At 35.0% G+C, this 22,535-nt stretch overlaps 3 protein-coding genes across 6 annotated transcripts; 1 reads left to right on the forward strand and 2 right to left on the reverse strand.

The window, feature by feature from the left end:
- Positions 1–82: 82 nt before the first annotated feature.
- LOC133869545 (magnesium transporter MRS2-5) lies at positions 83–5,136 on the reverse strand. Of its 4 annotated transcripts, none has more exons than XM_062306599.1 (8): positions 4,870–5,136; positions 3,209–3,816; positions 3,095–3,113; positions 2,947–2,995; positions 1,570–1,698; positions 975–1,319; positions 829–876; positions 83–373 (listed from the first exon to the last, which is right to left on the reverse strand). In XM_062306599.1, the coding sequence occupies exons 2-8, from the start codon at positions 3,642–3,644 to the stop codon at positions 143–145; spliced, it is 1,257 nt and encodes a 418-aa protein (XP_062162583.1). In that variant the 5' UTR covers positions 3,645–3,816; positions 4,870–5,136; the 3' UTR covers positions 83–142. The 4 variants fall into 4 exon arrangements, with proteins under 4 accessions (XP_062162583.1, XP_062162565.1, XP_062162573.1 ...); XM_062306581.1 differs by lacking the exon at positions 3,095–3,113 and adding an exon at positions 4,735–4,808 and having other exon boundaries at positions 2,947–3,017; positions 4,870–5,132; XM_062306589.1 differs by lacking the exon at positions 3,095–3,113 and having other exon boundaries at positions 2,947–3,017; positions 3,209–3,688; positions 4,870–5,133.
- Positions 5,137–6,561: 1,425 nt separating this feature from the next.
- LOC133869570 (probable aldo-keto reductase 1) lies at positions 6,562–11,985 on the forward strand. Its single transcript, XM_062306610.1, has 7 exons — positions 6,562–6,720; positions 8,236–8,403; positions 8,773–8,976; positions 9,132–9,304; positions 9,686–9,782; positions 10,240–10,393; positions 11,702–11,985. The coding sequence occupies exons 1-7, from the start codon at positions 6,661–6,663 to the stop codon at positions 11,878–11,880; spliced, it is 1,035 nt and encodes a 344-aa protein (XP_062162594.1). The 5' UTR covers positions 6,562–6,660; the 3' UTR covers positions 11,881–11,985.
- Positions 11,986–12,924: 939 nt separating this feature from the next.
- On the reverse strand, positions 12,925–15,722 carry LOC133858448 (protein ECERIFERUM 26-like). The gene is made up of 2 exons (XM_062293919.1): positions 15,166–15,722; positions 12,925–14,012 (listed from the first exon to the last, which is right to left on the reverse strand). The coding sequence occupies exons 1-2, from the start codon at positions 15,586–15,588 to the stop codon at positions 13,062–13,064; spliced, it is 1,374 nt and encodes a 457-aa protein (XP_062149903.1). The 5' UTR covers positions 15,589–15,722; the 3' UTR covers positions 12,925–13,061.
- Positions 15,723–22,535: the final 6,813 nt, after the last annotated feature.

Raw genomic sequence — 22,535 nt, forward strand, 5'->3', positions numbered from 1 at the left:
TCTTGGATTTAGTGATTTTTTTTTTTTTTTATTCAGTACATAATTAGAAATGATCTGACAAATTTAATATTGCAACTGAAAATGAGAAAAATAAAACACTTTAATTCTTCATTTAAGTAAAAACACTTTGCACTATCACAATTTACAATGGAATGATTTTCCTGTGCCTTAAATAAAATAGGAAAGCGAAGTACAAAAATCCACAGGCGCCACCAGTAATAACCAGAACCCAATTGAACATAGAAGGATGGTCAAAAACTGAGTCTGCAAAGTTCATTCCAAATACTGCTGTGACACAAGCGAATATTGCAGCTGCAAAGGTTGCAGCCGTGAGAAGCAACTGAAATTGTATGAGATGGTTCTGAACATTGCCCTATTAATGTACACAGCAGAAACCTACAACTTTAGTGTATATATAATGTTTAACACTTTAAAAAAAAAAAACGTGAAAAGGCTACATTAAAACTGAAAGTTGTATACCACGCCTTAGAGCATCTCCAACGATTAGGTAAAAGTTCCATATTAACTATATTTAGCTACTATTACCACTTTTTCTCCTCCAACAAAATAGCTAGAGACTAGGTAAAATACGTGAATAGCAAAATGAATATTTACTATTTTTTCATGTTACTTTTCAGTTTTTTATTGTCCGTCTCTTTTTCATGAAAATAGAATATAATAAGAAAAGAGTGAGAAATAATATCTTAAAAAAGTAGATAATAGAATAGAGAATCTGTTGGAAAGTGTATAGAAAAAAACAGTAGCTAAAATAAAAAGTTGCACTTTTTCACTAGGTATTTTACATATTGTTGTTGGAGATGCTCTTACCAGTTTAATATTGATAAAATCTTCAGTATCATCAATGTATTCTTTGAGCTGCATCACCAATAAAGAAAAAAAAAATCCATGTTCTTTTTAAAACATAAAATAAAAAGGTCAAATAGATGCTGCATAGGAAGTCAAACATCTCATACCGATAACAACTTGCTAAGAGAATTGTCGGCGACAACAAAGTATGCCTCAAGCAACATTTCCAGTTGTTCGATGTTTTCCCCATTATCAGATGAACCCGTTAAGCTTCCATATTTGCTCATACTGAAGATCCTGTTAAAAGCCCTTTGTGGATTCTGAGCTCCACTGATGGACGCCACAGGTGAAACAGGAGCAGATTTCGAAATCTCTGTGGCCCCACCTGAAGTATCAGTTCGTAGATAAAGATCACTCAAGGTGTAAGCCTCTGACTTTTGTTTCTTTTCGGTCAGATACATCTCAGCCATGTCACCATCGTCATCCATGAGATGTTCTATTTCATCTCGGACCTGGAAATTAAATTTAATATGGGACATGAGAAGCATAGATATATCCAAGATGATATATTTTAGATAAAGAATGCTACATGCACTCTCAAGTCCACATTCTCTGATATAGCTATGGAAATCACCACTGAATTTGGATGGATTACCATTGAATTTTGGATCCAATGGTGATTTTCACTGCTACGTTAGGGAGTGTACACTTTGGAGCGTAGACTTTGGAGTGCATGTAACACTTCTCATTTTAAATATTTACCTTCTGAACTCGCCGAGTCAAGCCAAGGAGGTGGCCTTTGAGTCTACGCACGCGTTCTAGATTAAGAGTGCTAATAGATGTTGCTAATTCATCTAGCCCAGGATATAACTCCATTTCCAGTTGTTTTACCTATCAAATCCAAAAACTCCTCAGTGCAAGAGGATGAATGACATGAACATTACAAGCTTCGATTTATTCAGTAGTCTGTGGTCCTTCCAATGTTTATGGCATATTATACGACAAATTCAAGTTTAGATTACATGAACATTTCTTTATATAACTATCCATTCTTCACCCCCCCCCCCCCCCCCCCCCCCCCCTGCTAAATAGCTTCTAGTAAAATCGAAGTTGTACCAAGCCCAACCAATGTTCAAAATTATTACGTTAAGAAATGTGGATATGATTGGCAAGGATTTAATGGAGGGCATGGATCAAGTAGAAGTGAATGGTGGAGAGACTCATGTGGGGCTCTAAGTAATTGAGATTTGAGGCATTGTTGACTATCTAAAGGAATATGAGTAAATGAAATTATGAAACGGATAATATACAATACATTGCATTCTTTCCCACATGCATGAAATATGTAGTTGGAGAAACCACAAGATTGGCAAAGAATAAGTTCAGCATGAACTTATTGAGTATGAAAAGAATAACAAATGTTGCTCTGGGTTCAATCTGATTGAAAAATGCAAACCAAGCTTCCACCTAATCAGGAGAAAGAAAGATTATCGCATGTAAAAAGCCTCAAAACTTGTTTGTTTAGTATCAAAAGCCTATGAAAAGCAAGGATTCATAAGAGGGACTTGCATATGTTAACCTTTGTGGAGATAAAACCCTTCAGCTCAGGGTTCAAGTCTGTGTGACAAACCAACCACATCAATTTAAAGGAACACAGATCAATCACAGCCCAAGCCCATTCCGGACCAAGGAGTGTGAAACAAGCTGGAAAAGATTGGTTAAACTTTCTTCAGGTAGTATAGAGGACTACCAGATGGAATGGGAAAGAGCTATAGAAGGCAGCCCAACCTTGTGACTCTCAGGGCTCACTAGCATTCCAAAATGGCCACAATGTGTGGCATTGATTATGCATGCCACTAGCACACTAATCAGATTTGAAAGAAAAATAAATAAATAAATAAACAGAAACAAAAACAAAAATTCCAATGGGGTACCCTTCTGAAGATTACAGTTTCAGCACAAATCTGGATTCTTCCCCTATCAAGGATGTCCGTAATTGTTCAGAAAGAGGCATGAGAGCATTACCAAGTTCGAGAAGAATTGTACCTTTATATTTTTGTGAGCAAAAGATATATTTAACTAGATCTATCTTCAGTAAAGACAAAGCAATTGTAGGTGGTGCTACAGATTATTGGATACCTGAGCATCTAGGGACATGCATATTAGTTCCAAAGCCAGCTCCAGTGCCCTAAATTCGAAAGGTAGATCCTCTGAATCAAATTGGTAGACATTGTAAGCAATCCATGCAGGCATTTAACTTTGTAAAATTGAAGAGTTCAAAAACCACCTTCGCATGGTATCAGCACCTTTTTTCAGCAAGAACTTAAGATGGGTTACTGAAGGTTGAAGCAAGTATTCAATTCAGTTTAGCAAACAATTTAGCTTGATGTGCTTTTCTTACCAGTTTGATCTCTGTTTGTCAGGAGGCGTTTGCACAATTCTGACTGGTACTGAACAACACATCCATCCAAAGAATTCATCAGGATAACCTCATCAGCTGTGATTATACACCTGATCTGTTCAAGACTGACCACAATAGCCTTCTCCCTTCCTAATATTGTAGAAGGATAAATGAACACAGGATCTAAAAGTCGGAGATCCCTGGCAGGCAAAGAACAATGTCTCATTATGGTAGCCTTGTCGAGCTTCAAAATCTTTGAGTTGCCATTTTTATCAATTTTTGTCCAAGACCGACTTCCATGACCCCTTTTCTTCAGGCCTGTAGTAAGAAAAGCACCACGACTCCCATACCCATCTAAATTAAATCTGTCAGTGATCTGTGTAGATGCAGATTCAGGAAGATTGGGAAGACGAAAAGGATTGTGTGATTTTTCCATTAGAATCTACTTTTCCTTGCTTTGCTTCCTGATTGAGAATTTCTCTTGAGAGATGTCAGCATCAGTACACGTTAGACAGTATCCAAATGCTTCTTCAAGCTGGTTACATATTTGAAACCAGAGGCATTGAAATTGACATTATCTATGTTCTTTCTCATTTCTGAATTAAAACCTGATAATTAGAAATGTTGTATAAGAAACTCAAATCAATTGATCAATTTTTAAATCATCTTTCCATACATCATCAGACTCAAGCTAAGTACAAATGAAGGGTTTAAATGTGAACCAAATCCCCTAAAACCATCACTTCAGTCTTCAGTGGAAAAGTAATCAATTCCGACTGGCCGATAGAACTAACAAAACCTGCACTCCTTTTAGTTGAAACTATTAAGTGTGTTGAAACTATCTAATCCGATTGACATGGACTTTTTTTAAAAATATATATATGAAAACCAAGGGGAGCTCAACGAGACCAAAAACCAGATTTACATTAAACATTTAGCTTCAATGATCAAAATTTGTACAAATAACTGTAACCTATGTAGCTTACCAAAGAAAAGAAAATGAAAGAAAGAAAACGGAAAAAAAAAAGAAAAAAAAAAAGAAAAAAGAAAAAAATGGTGCTTACTTTAATGCGTTTTGATTAAGAAAACTACCAAAATTACCAGCACCACTGACGAAAAATAGTAGCTTTGTCTCAAAAATCCCAACCCAGATGAAAGCTAACACGAGCAAGTTTAATATTTCAATCTAAAATGAAAAACTTAACACCCAAAATTTACACTGTCTATGATCCATTGTCATAAATTGCCATGTATCCATTATCTCCATTGTAGCACAAAATCCCAACCAACCAATGATTAACAAAGGCCTTGTTTGGCGAGAGAAAAAAAAATTTCCCTTCCCCTCCTCCTTTGCTCTAAAAACAATCAACTTCAAAAAATTCTAACTTTATATCACATCAATAATTTTTTTTTATTATTTAAATAAAAAATATTCATTACAATACAAAACTTTCCTATTCAAATTCATTTTATTTTAAATCATATTTATCACTTCCGGTTCCACTATCGATTCTCCTTTTCCTTACCAAACAAGGCCAGAAGCATGAAGTGAAAACCCATCAGCGAATTTTTCGACGGCTATTCAGTAATCGCAGAACCCCTAGCAAATGAAAGTCAATAAGTGCCAAAGAAACTCAGATGGAGAAACGGAATAAACATACCTTTTTGAGATCAGCTTCAGAGGTTGTCAGAGCTGTACAGTAGGATAGGTCGGGACCTGAAAGTAAAGAGAGGCAGAGGCTTTGTTCCCTTTCACAGTGAAAGAGATACAGAGTCCAACACCCCCGGTGTAATTCCTGTCGGTGCAAAACCTCTAAAGAATAAGGTCATTCACCTTAAATGTACGGTCAACGACGCAAAGGGGTGCGTGCAAGCCACGGCGATAGCCATTCGGATAGTGGAATCATCTTATTAAAGCGGGTAATGCTTGGGAGAAGCATTTTTTCCGAAATTCATCCGGAAATAGTGGTTCTCCATAGTAATTACAAGTGTGCCATGGAGAAGCACTATTTCCGGAATTCTATTAAAGCGGCCAAAAGGAATGATTTCGGATTCGGTCATTTTTAAGACAGCTCAAAGTCCGCCCATCCGAACGGTCTCCTTTTGGTCGTGATTTGGCATGCCCAATACCGGTTTTCGACAATTTTTTTAGTTTTATTTTTTAAAAAAATAAGAAAAGAAAAAAGTACATTAAAATTGTTAATATCTTCCAAATTATTAAGGGTGTACAAACGGTTACGGTTAGTGGTTATTGACTAAAACTGCTAACTGCAATTGCTTAAGGCGGTTATTAAATTTTAACAACCGCCTCCGCCTAAGCGCTTAGCGGTTATTATGTTTATAACCAGCGATTTGAAAACAGCTTTTTAATTTGAGCTTTGGGCCAGTTTTTGGGCAGGTTTTAATTTTCTAAAACAAAATTAATAATTTTTGAACCTTTTGGTACAAAATTAACAAATCTAAATACAAATTCAAAACATTACAAATCTAAATAACCAAATACAAACAAATTTTTAATATGTATATTTCAATATATATATATATATATATATATATATATATATATATATAAAATAAGGGTAGACAGTTAGCAGTTGCTAACCGCCTCTGCCTACCCCTAAAACCGCTAATCGTCTACGCCTAGGCATTTAGCAGTTATTTATAACCGCTTTTGAAAGCAGTTATGTGGTTAGTTGTTGCAGAGCGGTTATAACCGCCCCGTTTTTGTAAGGCCTACAAATTACTTATAGGCTCAATGTCCCTCATAGCCTATTAAAATATATCAATGTCTCCCGAAACCAATAAAAAGATAAAAATACCCTTAAATTTTTTTTATCAAATAAAAATGTCCTTATAATTATTTTTTAAAAAAAAATCAAAACTATAAAACAAAAAATTAAAAAAATGAAATTAAAAATAAAAAAACTTTAAAAAAAATTCCACGATTTTTTTAAAGTTTTTTTTTTCCTTTTTTAGTTTTTTTATATATAAAAATTATAATTTTATGAAAATTATTTTTGGTATTGGGGGATATTAATTTTTTTGGTAGTTTAAAATGAGATATCGGCAATAAAATAGTAATTTGAAAAAAATATAAATATTTTTTAAGAAAAAAATATAAAATAATAGTTTGAAACAAATATGTGTATTTAAAACAAAAAGTACAAGAGAATAGTAGAGAAAGTGATTAGAAAAAGAAGATATGTTAGTCTAAGGTAAACGTTAAGTAGTTTGCTATTAGAGTTAAGTTAATGTCTTTTAAATGATGTGGCAAGTTTTTGGCCACAGATATTTTTTTTTTAAGAGATCTAACCACGGCTTCCAGTAGCTAGCTTCGTCTATATCTGTGTCTGCGTGTGTGTGTGTGTGTGACTGATGACAAATTAACATAAAAATGCCAACAAGACAATTGAGACAGAAAATCTTGAGAAGAGAAACATAAATTCTGAAAGATGGCAGAAGCCAACGAAGTCCAAATTCCAAGAGTGAAACTGGGCAATCAAGGGCTTGAGGTAAATACCATTCTCATTTCTTGAGTACCCAGTTCAATTTTTTCAGGAAACTTCCACATGTATCTGTTCCAGTTCTTCGAAAACCCATCTAAATAATTTGGCCTATTTTGAGTTTCATTTACCCAAAAAAAAGTTCTAAAATTTAAACTGTGAGGTGTCAGTGGCAGTGGCAGTGGCAGTGGCAGAGTTGATTTGGGCGGCCTGCAACTGTCAGAGACTAGGAAATGATTAGTTCTCACAATGGTTACACTTTTTTCTCCGTTGAATTATTCCAGGCTGTAATTGCAATGGCATGTGCATCTCAACCCCACTCCTATATATAGTTAGCTTAATCTTCAAGCAACAAAGGGGAAGAAGTAAGATTAAGAAGTAGAAGGAAAATTAATATGGCTGAGAAGCTGAGTATTCAGATTCCCATAGTGAAAGGCAATTCTTCAGCTGTGGTTTTTTAATCACAAGCAAGAATTGAAAAAATCCAAACTTGTTCCACTTCTTCAGGTGCCTTTCATTGCTAATGTTTACTCAAGTTTTAACTGCAAAATAAGGAGAAATGTCTCGGAAAGCTTGTGCATTTCAAGTTATCCGACTTTGAATTTTGGTACCTTCTCTTCTCACATGCGAACGCAATGGATAGATATTAACAGACACCAAGTTTAATGTCGGAAAGGAGGTAGACGCAGCTACCTAGTTTATTGTGGTTATTGTGTTTAATCTTTTCTTGGAGGATTTAGTATGTTTATGCAGACAATGGATGGCACTTAGTGCCCTTTTGTAATGTAATGAGTTTATTTACTAATTGGTGAGGACGTGTATTAAGATATGATTCAGACTTGGGTTGTATTTATGTTTATCAGCTTATTGACAGGATATTATGTTGATGACAATTATGTGATGGTAATTATCTTAGATGCTCTGGTTAAAATATGTGTTGGATTATGTTAGTTTACAAAATATATATATATATATATAGCCAAATTCCACTACAATTATGTTAGTAAGGCATAGTAGTGGCGTTCCAAATTATGTTCAAATGGTAATATAATTTGGGGGCGTTACAAGTTTAATATGTGTAAATTGGTCTATTATCTATACTAGATAATAGAGATTAGGGTCAGATTCTGGAATCAGCAAACTCTGTTCCTTCAATATTTCCTTTTCCAGTAATTAATATCTGCATGTATTAAGGTTCTTTCAGCATTTGGGAGGCTTTGGAGAAATTTAAGTGATAGAAAGGATGGAGACTTTGGACCTTATTATAGTCTTGTTTCTTTCTACCATCAGCAGTCTCACATACAACCTATAGAAATAACCTATAACCATGAAAGATTAATAGTAAAAATATAAATCCTTCAAATCGCTATCAACTTGTGGAAAATCTTGAGGTTAATTTGTCCCAATGTTCAAGATGCATAGGTTCTAAATAAAATAATTTCCGGTGCTCTATTTTCATTCCAATTCATCTTTTGTTAACTTTCTCTTGTTCATTTCTTTGTAAATTTTAAATTTTTTTCTTAGGTCTCAAAGTTGGGATTTGGATGCATGAGCCTGTCCGGAGGCTACAATTCTCCTCTCTCCGATGAGGATGGAATCTCAGTAATAAAGTATGCTTTCAATAAGGGGATCACTTTCTTTGATACATCTGATGCTTATGGACCCCATTCTAATGAAATTCTACTTGGAAAGGTACACATCATCGATTTTTTACATTTACTAGCTCAAGAAGTGGATTTTTTATAGTAGTATATAAAGGTGGTCGCTGATGTAGAAATATCTTGTTGAGAGTATTTTCTATATGTTCTGTTGTTAATGAACTGATTAGTAATTGATGATCACATTAAAACTTTGTGATATTAACTGAGAGAAGTTTATGGGTTCGTTTGGCAAAACTTTTTAGAGAGTGCTTTTTGCTTTTTTGGTTGTAATCTGATATAAAGATAAAAGTAGTTTTGTAAGTGTTTTGTGTTTTGAGTAGTTGTTAATACTTTTGTTTTTTTGCTAAAAAGCAAGAAGTTGCCCTAAAAAGCATTACCAAATGATCCGTATATCTTTCAGGCCTTGAAGCAGCTCCCAAGAGAGAAAATTCAAATAGCCACCAAATTTGGCATCCAAAGAATGGGATCTCCTCATATGATAGTGAAGGGTAGCCCTGACTATGCTCGCTCATGCTGTGAGGCTAGCTTGAAGCGTCTTGATGTTGAATACATTGATCTGTATTATCAGCATCGGGTAGACAGGGATGTGCCTATAGAAGAAACTGTAAGTGATTCTCTTTCTCTTTCAACTAGATGCCTGCAAGGATGGTCTATTTTTAATTTTGAAATGATCAAATTCTCTGCACATTCATTCTTCCAATGTGGTGATAGTGGGATCTAATTGGAAAAACTGATTAAATACATCTTATTGGTATATAGATAGGGGAACTTAAGAAACTGGTAGAAGAGGGAAAAGTCAAGTATATTGGTCTATCTGAAGCCAGCCCAGACACAATAAGGAGGGCACATGCTGTGCATCCCATCACTGCTGTACAAATGGAGTGGTCTCTCTGGACACGTGACATTGAGGAAGAGATAATCCCACTTTGCAGGTTTGTTCAATTTACAGCCCAAGTTTTTATGAAAATTGGTCTTAGTCTCATGAGTGCTTCAACTTCTGAGAGACCTTTGAAGAATACTGTATCGACATGTTTATCCGTTCTTGATGTGAAATTTTTTATTTAGAGCTACTTGTTCGTTATCTATTGTCTATGAAGATTTTAATTTAGAGATTAAATAGTATGCACCTTAAATATCTTTCTTTTCTTTCTTTCTTAGATTTCCAATAGTATTATCTTTTTTCAAAGAATTGCAACAGAAAATATTAATTAGGCGGTTGCTATGCCCAATTTGTGTCTTTTTCATTTCAAAATATCTTAGTCATCTTATCCATAAGTATGAAAATGATATCTTTGACGCTTTTGTGCATGCAGGGAACTTGGGATTGGAATTGTTCCATACAGTCCTCTTGGTCGTGGTTTTTTTGGCGGCAAAGGAGTTGTGGAAAGCTTGGCTTCAAACAGCGCCTTGGTATATATTTTCACCAACATTTTTTGCCATCCATTTTTTGACTATCAATGAATAATAATTGCCTTCGTAATTCTTCAGGCAACTGTATATTTTTCTTTCAGCAGTGCAGTACTCTTCAGGGTTAATTTGAATAGAAAACTCGTACGATTAAACATGTCTATTCAGCTGCCTTTAAAAGAAAAATACTTCATCACATCTGGTATTTAGTTTTTTTCTTACAAGAATCCTAAACAAATTTTCAGGTAAATGCAGCAATTTTTGTCTTATTTTTTAGTTATTATGATTTCTCCTTTGTTTCGGAAATTTTTTGTTCTTAATTGTAAGAACTACCTTATAGAGAACTTGAGGATTACAAGACTTTTTGCCTTTCTCCATAATGATATTGATAAAAACAGAAAAAGAAAAATAAATAAATAAATAAAACCCTTAATTAACAACCAGTTCTTTTTTCTATAAGCTCATGCATCCTCGGTTCCAAGGAGACAACTTGGACAAGAACAAGACCATTTATACTCGAATAGAAAGCCTTGCTAGAAAGCACCAATGCACTCCTGCTCAGCTAGCACTAGCATGGGTACTCGAACGAGGGGATGATGTTGTACCTATACCTGGTAAGCAGCTTTCACTTTTCAGTCCTGATTAATTTAAATTAGTCTAAAATGTCCTACATATATAAGTGTTCCTCACAAATGTGATTGAAAAGAAAAAGACAAAAAAGAAGAAGAAGTGGCTGAAGTTCTATTCAGTGTTATTAAATACTATTTCTTCTCCAAGTGTCCAGTGCTTTTTCATTTTTAAGCTGGAAAATGTAGGATAAGATCTTAGAGGACGTAAAGTTGACATAGAAGCCAAGCAAAAATGTCAGAATAATCCCAATCATGTGCCATAAGAATTTCCTGCCTGAAGACTCAAAGTGCAGTATATAAACGGACAAGAACCGATTGCTTGGCTGGACAATTCTACAACTATGATACAAGAAAAGCCTCAAAATAACTTAAGATATTTTAGTAAGATTTAATTGTGGGTTGGAATTTGTGATCAGTGTCTAAAAGCATCATTGGACGTATCGCTAGATTGTGGATGAATTTGTAAATAAGTGGTAGGTTGGTTTTGAGTAGTAGTAAATAATAAGTTAACTGCATGCATCTTATTTTGAGAGAGAAAATAACACTTGTTCTCTAGTTTAAAGAGATCACAGTAGCAAATCTGCTAAAGTACATATGCAGGTATGCCAAGTATATGGGGAACTGTTTCAGGAAAAAGCTAATGGCATTGGTCAAGGCTTACTTTAATTGAATTGAGCTGACATGAGTTGTTCAAGAAAACCTAATTGAATTTGATTCATTTTCATTGGGAAGTTTAAATGATGTTACGAGTCCGAAGATGACGAAAGCAAAATTAAAATTTGAAGTCCAACACCAAGCCGCTATTGGTGCCTCTCACAAGCTGGAAACTTGGGCCTAACTAAGAAGAGGAATAATAGGTCCGTACATTTATCTCAAGGATGATGATGATTGTAAAGCTTTAATTTTATTTTATAGGTTCCGAGTGTATACAGTATCTTTTCTCTTTTAACAAGAAATTCGGTACACTAATTTGCACATTTTCAGTCATATTTATTCATTACTCTAGGTTTTTCTAGATTTTAGTTCCCTTTGGAACTGTTTTGTGAGATTGATAGACTTTCCAATGTGCTAAATCTCTTGATGGTCCCAAGAGATAACATCATCCAATGTGCTAAATCTCTTCATGGTCCCAAGAAAATCTAGAAGGCAGAGCTCATTTTGTGATGCAATTTTCCCAGCAATTCTGATGCTAATGCTTGCTAACTTCTATCGTCTTCTTTTTAACAAATCAAAGCAAGTTGAGAGTGTTTGACCTGTGATTTCTCACTGTTCATTTGCCTTGAATTTTTAAAGGGACAACCAAGATCAAGAACCTGGATGACAATGTTGGTTCTCTGAAGGTGAAATTTACAGAAGCAGACCTGAAAGAGATATATGATGCTGTACCCATCGAGGAGGTAGCTGGTAGTAGAAGCTATCAAAACATGGATCGTTTTCAATGGAAGTTTGCTAACACTCCGACGAAGAACTGATTGTCTCTACTTAATACTTTCATGGATCATTTGGATAATGGGATGCTTTTGTGAATGTATTGCGAGATTAATGTTAATAACCATCTACATCATTCACACTGCTAAGGTAGTGCATAAACTTTTTGAGAATGGTACTAATATGGGAGCAGTGCTATATGGCCCCCTCCCATGAGACTTTCATCCGACCCACGTGACATTTCTTTTGAAAAAATATATATATATAAGTACAAATGCAACATTTTAGCTTTTTAGTCAATAAGTTATGCACGAGTCGGATGACAGTCTCATGAGAGGGGACTGTTTAGCATTGCTCCTAATATAGTTCTACGGGAATAAAGCATATCATGATGGGATATCCTTTGATGCTCGTCGTATCTCTTGGCATATTAATAAAGTTACTCTTGAGCATTATCAAGCTTAATTGCAAGTAGAAACTTCTTCCTCCAATAGAAAAATGGCTTCCCCCCTCTTTTGATTGGTTCAAAATTAACTTTGATATTGTCATTAGAGATTCCTTCTCAGCTCAATCAGCAGTTTGTCGTGATCATCAAGGTCGTATTATTAAAATGGTTTCTCAGATCAGCCCTCCTTGTCTTCCTAATTTTGGAGAAGCATTGGCTGCTTGTCTCCATATCAATCGGTTTATTATTGAAGGTGACTTCCGGATAGTTATTTTGGCTATTCAAGACCCTTGCCTTTCTAAGATTGGAAAATTTTTCTTATCATCTCTAATATCTTTGACTCCATCCCAGCATCTTCTTCTTGGGAAGCTAAGAAAGTCAATAAAAGTGCAAATTTATGTGCCCATTATGTGGTACATTGGGCCGCAACCAAATCTTTTTCTAACTGCATTTCCGTAGCTCATCCCCCTATTCCTTCTTTTCCTAGTGGAAAAGATCCCCCTCCCCTATTCTTTATGTTAATCTTGTTTAGTTTGGTCTTTGAGTATATATATATATATATATATGGTCGTTGATATATATATGCTTTATTTCCTCAAATCAATAAAAATCAATTCTAATTTCTTATTTAAAATAAATTACGTACTCAACACCTTAAATTTATGATTGATTAAACCACACTAAATATCATGTGGCGTATACATGGGCCACACTTAATTGGAAAATTTCTTACACATCCTTAATTTTGAATAGTGAACACTAGAACGAAAGACAAATGAACTAAGTTTTCCCACTCAAAAGCATTGTTGGCTCCAGGCGCAGGATAGCTTGGTCCTCACATAGCTCTGCCAACTCCTTCTCAGGCAAAGTCACCATAACAGTCCTTGAAATCCCTTCTTCACTTGAAGGCATTATCACAATCAACCCTTCTCCCTCCACATTCCCCACGTGATACGACACGTGAACCGGCTTAATGTCCTTGTCGAACGTCACCGCATATATCAAAGATGACGTTGTGGGGCTCCCGGCCACCCCGCTAGTAACAACCATGTGCTCCAAGCTAATACATGTGAGTTCAGGGCCATACATCCTAAAGGGTGGTGCAAACTCTCCCCCCTCTCCCTTGCGTGCTTCAAACCAATCTATAACTGTCCAAAACTCCTCCGGCTCAATGCCCAACACGTGGCTGTGCACCGATTGCACCACGTGTCCTAACGTAGCCTGGCCAATCTCTCCTCCCTTCAACGACAGTTCTGAAAAATGCAATGCATTGCCGAAATACCCAAATGGGAGTGCTGGAGCTTGCAACTGCCTCCTGAAGTCCATACAAATTGAGAGGGAGTACTGTTCGGAATCATTTTTAAGGCCCTTCAAACGTGCGACACGTGTCCAAAAGAGTGCGGCTAGCAAATCAAAAGGAGTGGCATTAGGGCAATCTTCATGGACTTCAGTGAGGCATCGCTGGATCACTGAATTGGAAAATTTAAAAGTGGCTGTGGAGGAAAGACGTGGTTTGGACATGGTTGAATGAGATTTAATTGATTTTGCATGTGTGTTTGGATTTGGTCGGCCACGGAGTGCTTGTGGGTTGAAGAAAGGTGGGTGCTCGAGGGGTTTTCTTAGATGGGCCTCGGCCCATGATTTGAATAGTAGGGTTGCACTGGTTGTGTCTGCATGCATATGTGAGCAACTTAGTCCAATTGCCACACCACCTCCTTCAAACTCATTTATCTGCAACCAAAAATAAAATATAATATAATTTTATACTAAAAAGAAAGAAATCATTTAAATAAAAAGATTGAACTCCTATATTATTATATTTTCCTTTTTAGCTCACTTAAGACTCATTATTGCGTCCCTGCAACTATTATTTATTTGTTGAAATAATCAAATAGATTAAGGGTCCGTTTGGATTTACGATTTCAAAAAGTGCGATTTAAAATAACGATTTTAAAATGTGCGATTTGAAAAAAGTGATTTTTAAAAACGCAGTTAAGCGTTTGGCAAAATCACAGTTTAGCCTTTAAAATCACGAATTTACTTTTTAAAATTCTGCGTTTTCAAAAAAGCACCATCTTATCTGCGATTTGAAAAGGCAGATTTTCTGCGTTTTCAAATCGCAATTTTTAAAAACGCAGTTTCCAAACGATCTATGTTCTGCGATTTGGTTTAAAATCGCACTTATTGTCTATGAAATCGCAATCCCAAACGCACCCTAACTATATAGTAAATTAAAATAACTATATTCCATGGAAAGATAGAATCTTTTTAATCAATTAATAAAAAATGTTAATGTGGCTTTTAAAATTACCATTGGATTAAAATTCAACAGTAATTTATCACAAATTTAATGATAATTTTTAAAGTTAAATCAATTTTAAAAGAACTCAAAAAAGACATATGGGTCTTCCTTTTAAGATTACTCCAAAAAAAACAAGAAAAACTAAGGAAAAGTCAAATCATTTTCCCAACTTATTATCCAAAAAGAATATTAAAAGAAAACCTTGTAAGCAATCTATTAAAAAAAAGAAAAGAAAAAGAAGAAGAAGTTAGAACAAGTCCCGTGTGTACCAATCGGAAAGAAGGAAACAGCTCAGTCTCCTGACTCTCCTCCCTCCTTCTTTCTTTCTTTCCGTTCTTTATTTTTATTATTTTTGTTAACAACTTGATCGAAAGTCAGATCTACTATGAATTTGCTTATTTCACCACCGACGAACCACCTCCCTATCTTCGCCGACACTGCTCGGCCCAACATAATCCCTCCACCGTGCATGCACCTCACATGCTGACATGGCACGTGTGGATGGCCGCCACTCTTTTAAAAGTAGAGTTTTAAAAGACAGTTGATTTACAAAAATTAGAAAATTAAAATTAAAAAAAGAACCTGGATTTGGAAAGGTGACCACATATGAGGATCGTGGGGCATGTCCTCCCACATCGTTAGATCCGTCTCCTCCGACCCGTCAGCAGATCTCAGCCACTCGTCAAGGGTGGCCCCCACCGTGGCACGCCTGACCCGAACTCCAGCGTCATTGCACTTTACTTCCCAATTACCGGTATCCCCTCGGGTCAACCGACCAGTAACCGGCGGGTACAGAGAGATAACATTGGACAGGGACTCCCTTATCGGGTCCAAGTCAAAGGACTCGAACAGGTTGTCCTTGTAGTAGAAGACAATGTGGAGGGTGTGGAGCCCCATGGCATGATCCAGCGTAGATAACTGATGGGTCGTGCCCGGCCTGATTGGTTTGCTGGATACTACGGTTAGCTTTGAGTGGACGGTCACCCTGCCCTTCTTGCTCGACATTCTTGCCAAAAAGAAACTGTCTGAGAAACACAGAGAGAGAGAGAGAGAGAGAGAGAGAGTAATGGGGAATGGTGGAGAAAGGGCAGGACTACTTCTGTGGCGGTGGGAATTATAATGAGGGAGGCTGGTGTTCGTTGAGTTTCATTATGGCCCGGTAATTGACTTGCATTAAAGGGATATGATTCCTGTCATCTTTTCACATAATTAATAACAACACAACCATCTTATCTGACATGAAATGATCGGGAGAAATGATCCATACACTCATTTCTCACAACAACCCCACAACAAGAAAAGAAAAGAAAACAAAAATAATAATAAAATATTACCAGTCACGTCAACTTGTTGTGAAACTGTTGTGAGAAATGAGTGTAGGGATCATTTCTCAATGATAGGATAGTTGTGATTTCCTTGTTACCAATGGGTAGTTCAATCGTCTGAGAACCACGCCTCATGAAGCGGAGGTTACTAGTTCGAATCTCTTTCCCTCGCTTGTGTGGACATGTAAAAAAAAAAAAAAAAAAAAAGTTGTGATTAACTTTTTTTCAAAGAGCCTATGATTTCCTATCATATAGAATAGTTGTGTATAATTTGAAAATAGTTCTTTTGAGTTTGCGATTTCAAAAAATGTGATTTTACAATATATGATTTGAGAACGCGTTTTTTAAAAACACAATTAAACGTTTAGTAAAATTACAGTTTCACATTTAAATCGTACATTTTTAAAAACGCACTTCATTACTTATGATTTGAAAATACAGATTGTTCTTATTTTCAAATCACAATATTTTTAAAATACATTCCAAAATGAAACATTTTTTTACAATTAGTTTAAAATTGCACTTTTTATTTGCAAAACTACAGTTACCAACACACTATAAGTGTGGACCAATTTTCCTTAAGTTATGCATGATAAATGAAAATATCAATCACTAGTGAAATATTAGTTATTTTTCCAATATATATATATATATATATATATATATATAATTTTATAATGGCACAGATCTGAAGGGAATCAAATAAAAAAAAATCAATTTTATTTACTAATTTTAGGGATAATGACACTTTCTCTCTACAAATATTAGTATCTTTTTGTCACTTATTTATAAAAATTTTACTCAATGCATCTTAAATTATATTTTAAAATTTTAGTATCAGTTTATCACCTTCGTTCAAATTCAATGGATAAATTGAATAGAAAAGTACGTAAAATGATTAAAAGAGTCTTCAATTTATATATATATATATATATATATATATATATATATATATATATATATATAAATACCAACCCATTTTCAAATGCTTTTCTTATTGGTTTTTAATATAAAAGTAGAACGTTTTTATCTCTAAATAGATGTAAAAAAAAAAAAGAGTAATGCTACACATCATCCTCTTGTCCACCTTTTATCCTCTCAAAATTAATGTGGCTCTTAAAATCATCATTGGATCAAAATTCAATAATGATCTATCATAAATTCAATGGTGATTTTAAGAGCCATATCAAATTTGGGAGGATAAAAGGAGGACAAGGGGATGATGTGTAGCATTACTCAAAAAAAAATATGTTTATTAAGAATAATTTAATAATTTTACATTTTTTTAATAATTTAATAATTAATTTGAATGGAGGGGACAAAGTAATAATGCTGAAAAATTAACGGTGACTACCCACACTTAATTATTATTATTATTATTTTGCTATGTGTGGTGGTTACTGATCAAGGATAGCTCAATCATTCTTTCTTTTTTTTTTTATCCTTTTTTTTCTTAATTTTTTGAATTTTTATTTAGTGGCCACAACTATTAAATGGCATAATTAATGACACAAAGAGTTATCAGACCACGTCGGAGCTTCACGACTTCACGTTTCGTTGGGTCACAAATCACAAGGTGGGCAGATCCCATCGTAGTAAGACTAATGCGGATGGGTTCCGTAATTAGAGCACATAATTGCCAACTGCCCAGTGCCCACCGAGGAGTGGTTATCTCTAATTGCAACATTAAAGTATCTTTGGGATGAGAGGACCAAACGTGATGTTGGACCAGATAAAGGTTTTTAGCCAAAGATGATCCAAGTTGATGGTTTGGTAAAATTTTGAAAAAAATTGTTTTGGGTTTTGAGTTTTGAAAAATATAAAAAAAAAAAAAAAAAAAAAAAAAAAAAAAAAAAAAAAAATTGAAAAATGATTTAGTGAAGGTCACATTTGAAATAAGTGTTCAATGTGGGATTTACGAAGTTGTCGGTCAGTCCTAGCAGCCAAACGAAGTGGACGGACCACGGTCATCCTGGGTCAGGTGGCCACCACACTAGCCAATATTATTTTTCAAAAAATAATACTAATTTTTTTTACATTTAACAAGATAGCCTCAACATCTAAAAAAGAAAATATACAGAGAGAGAGAGAGAGAGAGAGAGAGAGAGAGAGAGAGAGAGAGAGAGAAATACTAGCCACATATCTGTTGCTAATGTTCCCTGCTGATGCAGTTTAGGGGAAGACCTCAGTTTTTCATATAGGATTCCGTGATGTGATTATAGATTTTTGTGGGTTCACTGACTCAGACTCCCTGATAGAAGAGATGGGTGGTGCCCTTCCTCTTTAGATGTCATTACATGGAGAAGTATTGGCCAAGGGTGTTCAAACGGTGCGATTATAATCGCTTTAAAATCACTAACCGCTTATAACTGCTAATCGCTTATAACCGCTAGGCGAAGGCGGTTAGCGATTATAGGGTTTTAAAAGCAGTTATTTATAACCGCTAACCGCTTATATATATGTATATATATATATATATATATTAAAATATAAAAATTAAATATTTCAAAACCTGGAGGGCGTCCGACGTCATTTTGGGCATTGCTAAATGCCCAAAACGACGCCGTTTTTTGCAACATATGATTCATATATATTCATCGTTTACTCTTTTAGGTTTAGGGTTCAATACTTCAGCATGTTTTTTTCCTCACCTCTCTCTGCCGGCTGCCGCTCGCCCACGAGTCACGACGCCAAGCCTCTGCCTCTCATCTCCCTTCCACTCTCCACGACGCCCAGCCTCTACCTCTTCGCCCATCTCGTCTTCGCCGCCGCTTGTCTCTGCCGTTGCTACACTGTAAGCTTCTCCACTCTTTCTCAATTTCTCTCGCTTTCTTACGCTTTTGTCTCGGCTTTTTTGGGGTGTGTTGTGTACTGTGTGAGTGTGTGGGATTTTGATTTAGGGTGTCACTGTGTGCGATTTTTATTTGTTTTAAGGTTTCATTTTAGGAATTCGGTTTTTCATTTTGGGTTGATTCACTACAAAAAAAATTGTTTTTTGCCACTTGCAGTTCGCCACGTGTACGGTCACTGTACACGTGGCGAACTGTTGGCCACGTGCAAGTGGCCACGTAAATACACGTGGTGGATCCGGGTGGCACTAACTGCACAGTTGGCCGCGTGTATTTTAATACACGTGGCTAAGTGGCCACGTGTATTAAAATACACGTGGCTAAATGTATTTTTTATATATATATATATATATATATATATATGGGTGCGCGGGAATTGTCCCGCGCGCCTCCCTGTACCAATTTTGGCCACGTGGCCAAATTCTTGATTTATATTTTAAATATATATATATATATATATAGTGTACAAATTTTCAAAAACAGTTGGCCACGTGTATTAAATACACGTGGCCAATTGTAAATATAAATATAAAAAATTATAAAAAAAAAATATAAATATTTTAGCTACGCGTATTTATTACACGTGGCTAATTGGCCACGTGTAATTAATATACGTGGCCAATTGCAAATATAAACATAAAAAATTATAAAAAAAATATAAATATTTTAGCCACGCGTATTTATTACACGTGGCCAATTACAAATATAAATATAAAAAATATAAATATTTTAGCCACGCGTATTTATTACACGTGGCCAATTAACCACGCATATTAATTACACGTGGCTAACTGTCATCTAGCCACGTCTATTTATTACACGTGGCTAATTGGTCACGTGGCTACAGTAACGGCTACTGTAGCCACGTGGCTAATTGCATGTTTTTTTGTAGTGATTTTAAACTTTGTGATGGCTACTGCCTACTGGTATATACTATATATTGTATAATGTTCTAAATATATATGTTACTCTGAACAATTCCATACAAGTGTTTAATAACTTCTATTTGTAGTGATGAGTTTAGCCTTTGTAATTTCTCATTTTTGAAGATGTTGTGTATTCAAATGCCGGAGAATATAATGAAATCATTTTATTTTGCTGTTTGGCATCCAGATGCAATCCTGTAGATCAATCAATTAACCTGGCTTTAGTTAATCAATGTATTTGGAGCCTCCCAGTAAATATATTAACTAAAGCTTATTCTTTTGTAGATGGCGCTCAATCAAGGACCGAAGCATACTTGGACCTTATCTAATTAATTTGATTGTAATGTTTTGGTTTTGGTTATTTGGAATTGTAATTTTTTGGTTTTGAATTTGGTTATTTTGGATTTGTAATGCCTTGAAGTATTTGGTTATTTGGATTTATTTGGTTTTGGAATTTGGAATATCTATGTGGTTATTTGTTTTTTTGTAATTTTTTTGTTTTGAATTTGGTTATTTTGATTTGTATTGCCTTGGAGTATTTGGTATTTGGATTTGTTTGGTTTTGGAATTTGGAATATCTATGTGGTTATTGGATTTGTAATTTTTTGGTTTTGAATTTGGATTTGTATTGCCTTGGAGAGTTGGGAGTATTGGTTATTTGGATTTGTTTGGATTTGGAGTATGTGGATTTGTTTAGTTTTGAAATTTGGATCATCATCACAACTGCATGATGATTATTATTTAAGATGGATTATTTGCTGTAGAATTCTACATTTTTAAGATGGATTATTTGCTGTAGAATTCTTTTGAGTTTCCACATGAGTGGTAATGTGGTATTTGTAATTCTTTTGAGTTTTCACATGAGTGGTAATGTGGTATTTGTCAAAGTTGCCTTGTGTGGATGATTTGGTTGAGTTGCCTTGTGTGGGAGATTAGCCGTTGGTGCCTCACTGCCTTGTATGAATATTTGCCTTGTACAATTTTGTGATGCCTTTGAATTTGTGGTTGGTTCATTATAGCTAATTAGCTATCTATATTTTTCAGATTTGTTATTTGTTTGTGTCTTAGTGTTTTGGATTTGTAATTTTGTATTTAGATTTGTTAATTTTGTACCAAATAGCAAAAGGCCCAAAAAGTATTAATTTTTTTTTTTTGAAAAAATTAAATATGTACAAAAACCGGCTCAAAACCGGTGTAAACCCGACCCAAAACCGGAATTCAAAAGCGGTTTTAAAACCGCCGGTTATTAAGGTAATAACCGCTAACCGGCGGTTATAAAAATAGCCGCCTCCTTCTATGCGGTTAGCGGTTGCGGTTGCGGTTGGTAAAAAAAAAATAACCAGCCGGCGGTTAGCGGTTTTAACCAATAACCGCCGGTTATAACCGCTTGAACCCCCCTAGTATTGGCAACTCTAGCTTTGCAGTTTCTTGTGCTTCCATGCTAAATGCAGGCTGAGTGGGACCTTCTAATTGATTAACAAATCTTGTAAGCTTCGCTGTGGCATCCTACATGTGTTATAACAATCTAATTCAAGGAACATATCAGTAAATGAGAGACAAATTTTACTGCCCTACTAAAAATTGGAAGTGGAATAACATATGTTGAATGCTCTTAACCACTATAAGAAAAATTACTAACTAGTTTCTTCCCCAAGTCCATTCAAACATCCAATGGACATAAGTCTAGAAATTCCCCATCCATTGCCGGCCTCCATAAACTCTTTTTCTTATCGATGCTAAAAGAAGATGACCTGTAATAACTCTGATCCTCTTTTGATGGTAGGATGGATGGTCAATTGCTATATATGAGATTGGTTTTAAAAAGAAAAAAAAAATAATTATACTAAATATCTTATTATTTTATTAAATACCCACTTTTATATTAAGTACCCACTTTTATATTTTATTAAATACTTGCTTTTGCATTTCATAATTTTATGTTAAGATTGCAAGGTAATAGTACCTTGTTTCTTCTTCCTTATAACCTGCTAAAACCGATATTTGCTTTTCTTTTTGTTGACTTGCCTCCTCCTCCATCAAGTCCTATTGCTTACTCCTCTGTTATGCCTTTGCTTGTCTTCTTTTAATTTAGTTACAGAATGTTTCCACCCTAGTTGGTTCTTTTATGATTTCTTTTTCTTTTCTTTTCTTTTGTTGTTTCTCTATTAACAGTAGCATCATGTCATGACCCATTCTTTTCCTTCTCCTTTTTATGTCTACCCGTAGTAGGTTCCTTTGTCCTCGATTATTTATTGTTTGTCTTTTCCTTTCTCCTTCATCTGATCCGTAGCAAACCTCCTGTAGCCTTGTTGTTGACTTACTTTTGGGTGGTATGACAAAATGTTACCCGTATATGAGGGGGCTGCCCTTAATAAATGTTACCCGTAGATGAGGGGGCTGCCCTTAATAAATGTTTCTTGCTTTTCTTTTCTGGCCGTGATGGCCATAGTGTGCTTTTAATAATTTATTTTAATAATATGTATAATTTGTGATATTTAAGTTTATCAAAATTACAATACTATATTTTAATATAGGTTGACATGTGTTTACAAAAAGTAAAGAGACTGGTGTTGATTAGTCCTATTATATATTTTAAGGAGTTACTTAACAACCTATAATATTTTCGGTAATTTATATGTATATATATATAATAAGGTCTGTCTTCACAGCACATGCAACCTCTTTTCATATTTTATTAACCACATGAAACTTCATCAACTTTCATGACTCAATAGAAAGTATTTCTTATGACATTTGCCTTTATTGAGTCCTATTTCAAATAATAAAAATGTTATTTCTTATTTAATGGTTTAATTATTATTCCGTTAATGTCGTTAAACATACCTCGGAAA

Source organism: Alnus glutinosa, chromosome 1, assembly GCF_958979055.1.
Source record: "Alnus glutinosa chromosome 1, dhAlnGlut1.1, whole genome shotgun sequence".
Taxonomy (NCBI): Eukaryota; Viridiplantae; Streptophyta; class Magnoliopsida; order Fagales; family Betulaceae; genus Alnus; species Alnus glutinosa.

Excerpts from the sequence above, each read along its gene's own strand:
- LOC133869570 (XM_062306610.1), top strand. The coding sequence starts at position 6,661 with ATGGCAGAAGCCAACGAAGTCCAAATTCCAAGAGTGAAACTGGGCAAT. Across the intron at positions 6,721-8,235 it reads TGGGCAATCAAGGGCTTGAG|GTCTCAAAGTTGGGATTTGG; the intron begins GTAAATACCATT and ends TTTTTTTCTTAG. Across the intron at positions 9,305-9,685 it reads GAGATAATCCCACTTTGCAG|GGAACTTGGGATTGGAATTG; the intron begins GTTTGTTCAATT and ends TTGTGCATGCAG.
- LOC133869545 (XM_062306589.1), bottom strand. The coding sequence starts at position 3,644 with ATGGAAAAATCACACAATCCTTTTCGTCTTCCCAATCTTCCTGAATCT. Across the intron at positions 1,320-1,569 it reads TGACTCGGCGAGTTCAGAAG|GTCCGAGATGAAATAGAACA; the intron begins GTAAATATTTAA and ends TTTAATTTCCAG. Across the intron at positions 374-828 it reads ATTTTATCAATATTAAACTG|GGCAATGTTCAGAACCATCT; the intron begins GTAAGAGCATCT and ends GTACATTAATAG.
- LOC133858448 (XM_062293919.1), bottom strand. The coding sequence starts at position 15,588 with ATGTCGAGCAAGAAGGGCAGGGTGACCGTCCACTCAAAGCTAACCGTA. Across the intron at positions 14,013-15,165 it reads GGTCACCTTTCCAAATCCAG|ATAAATGAGTTTGAAGGAGG; the intron begins GTTCTTTTTTTA and ends TTTTGGTTGCAG.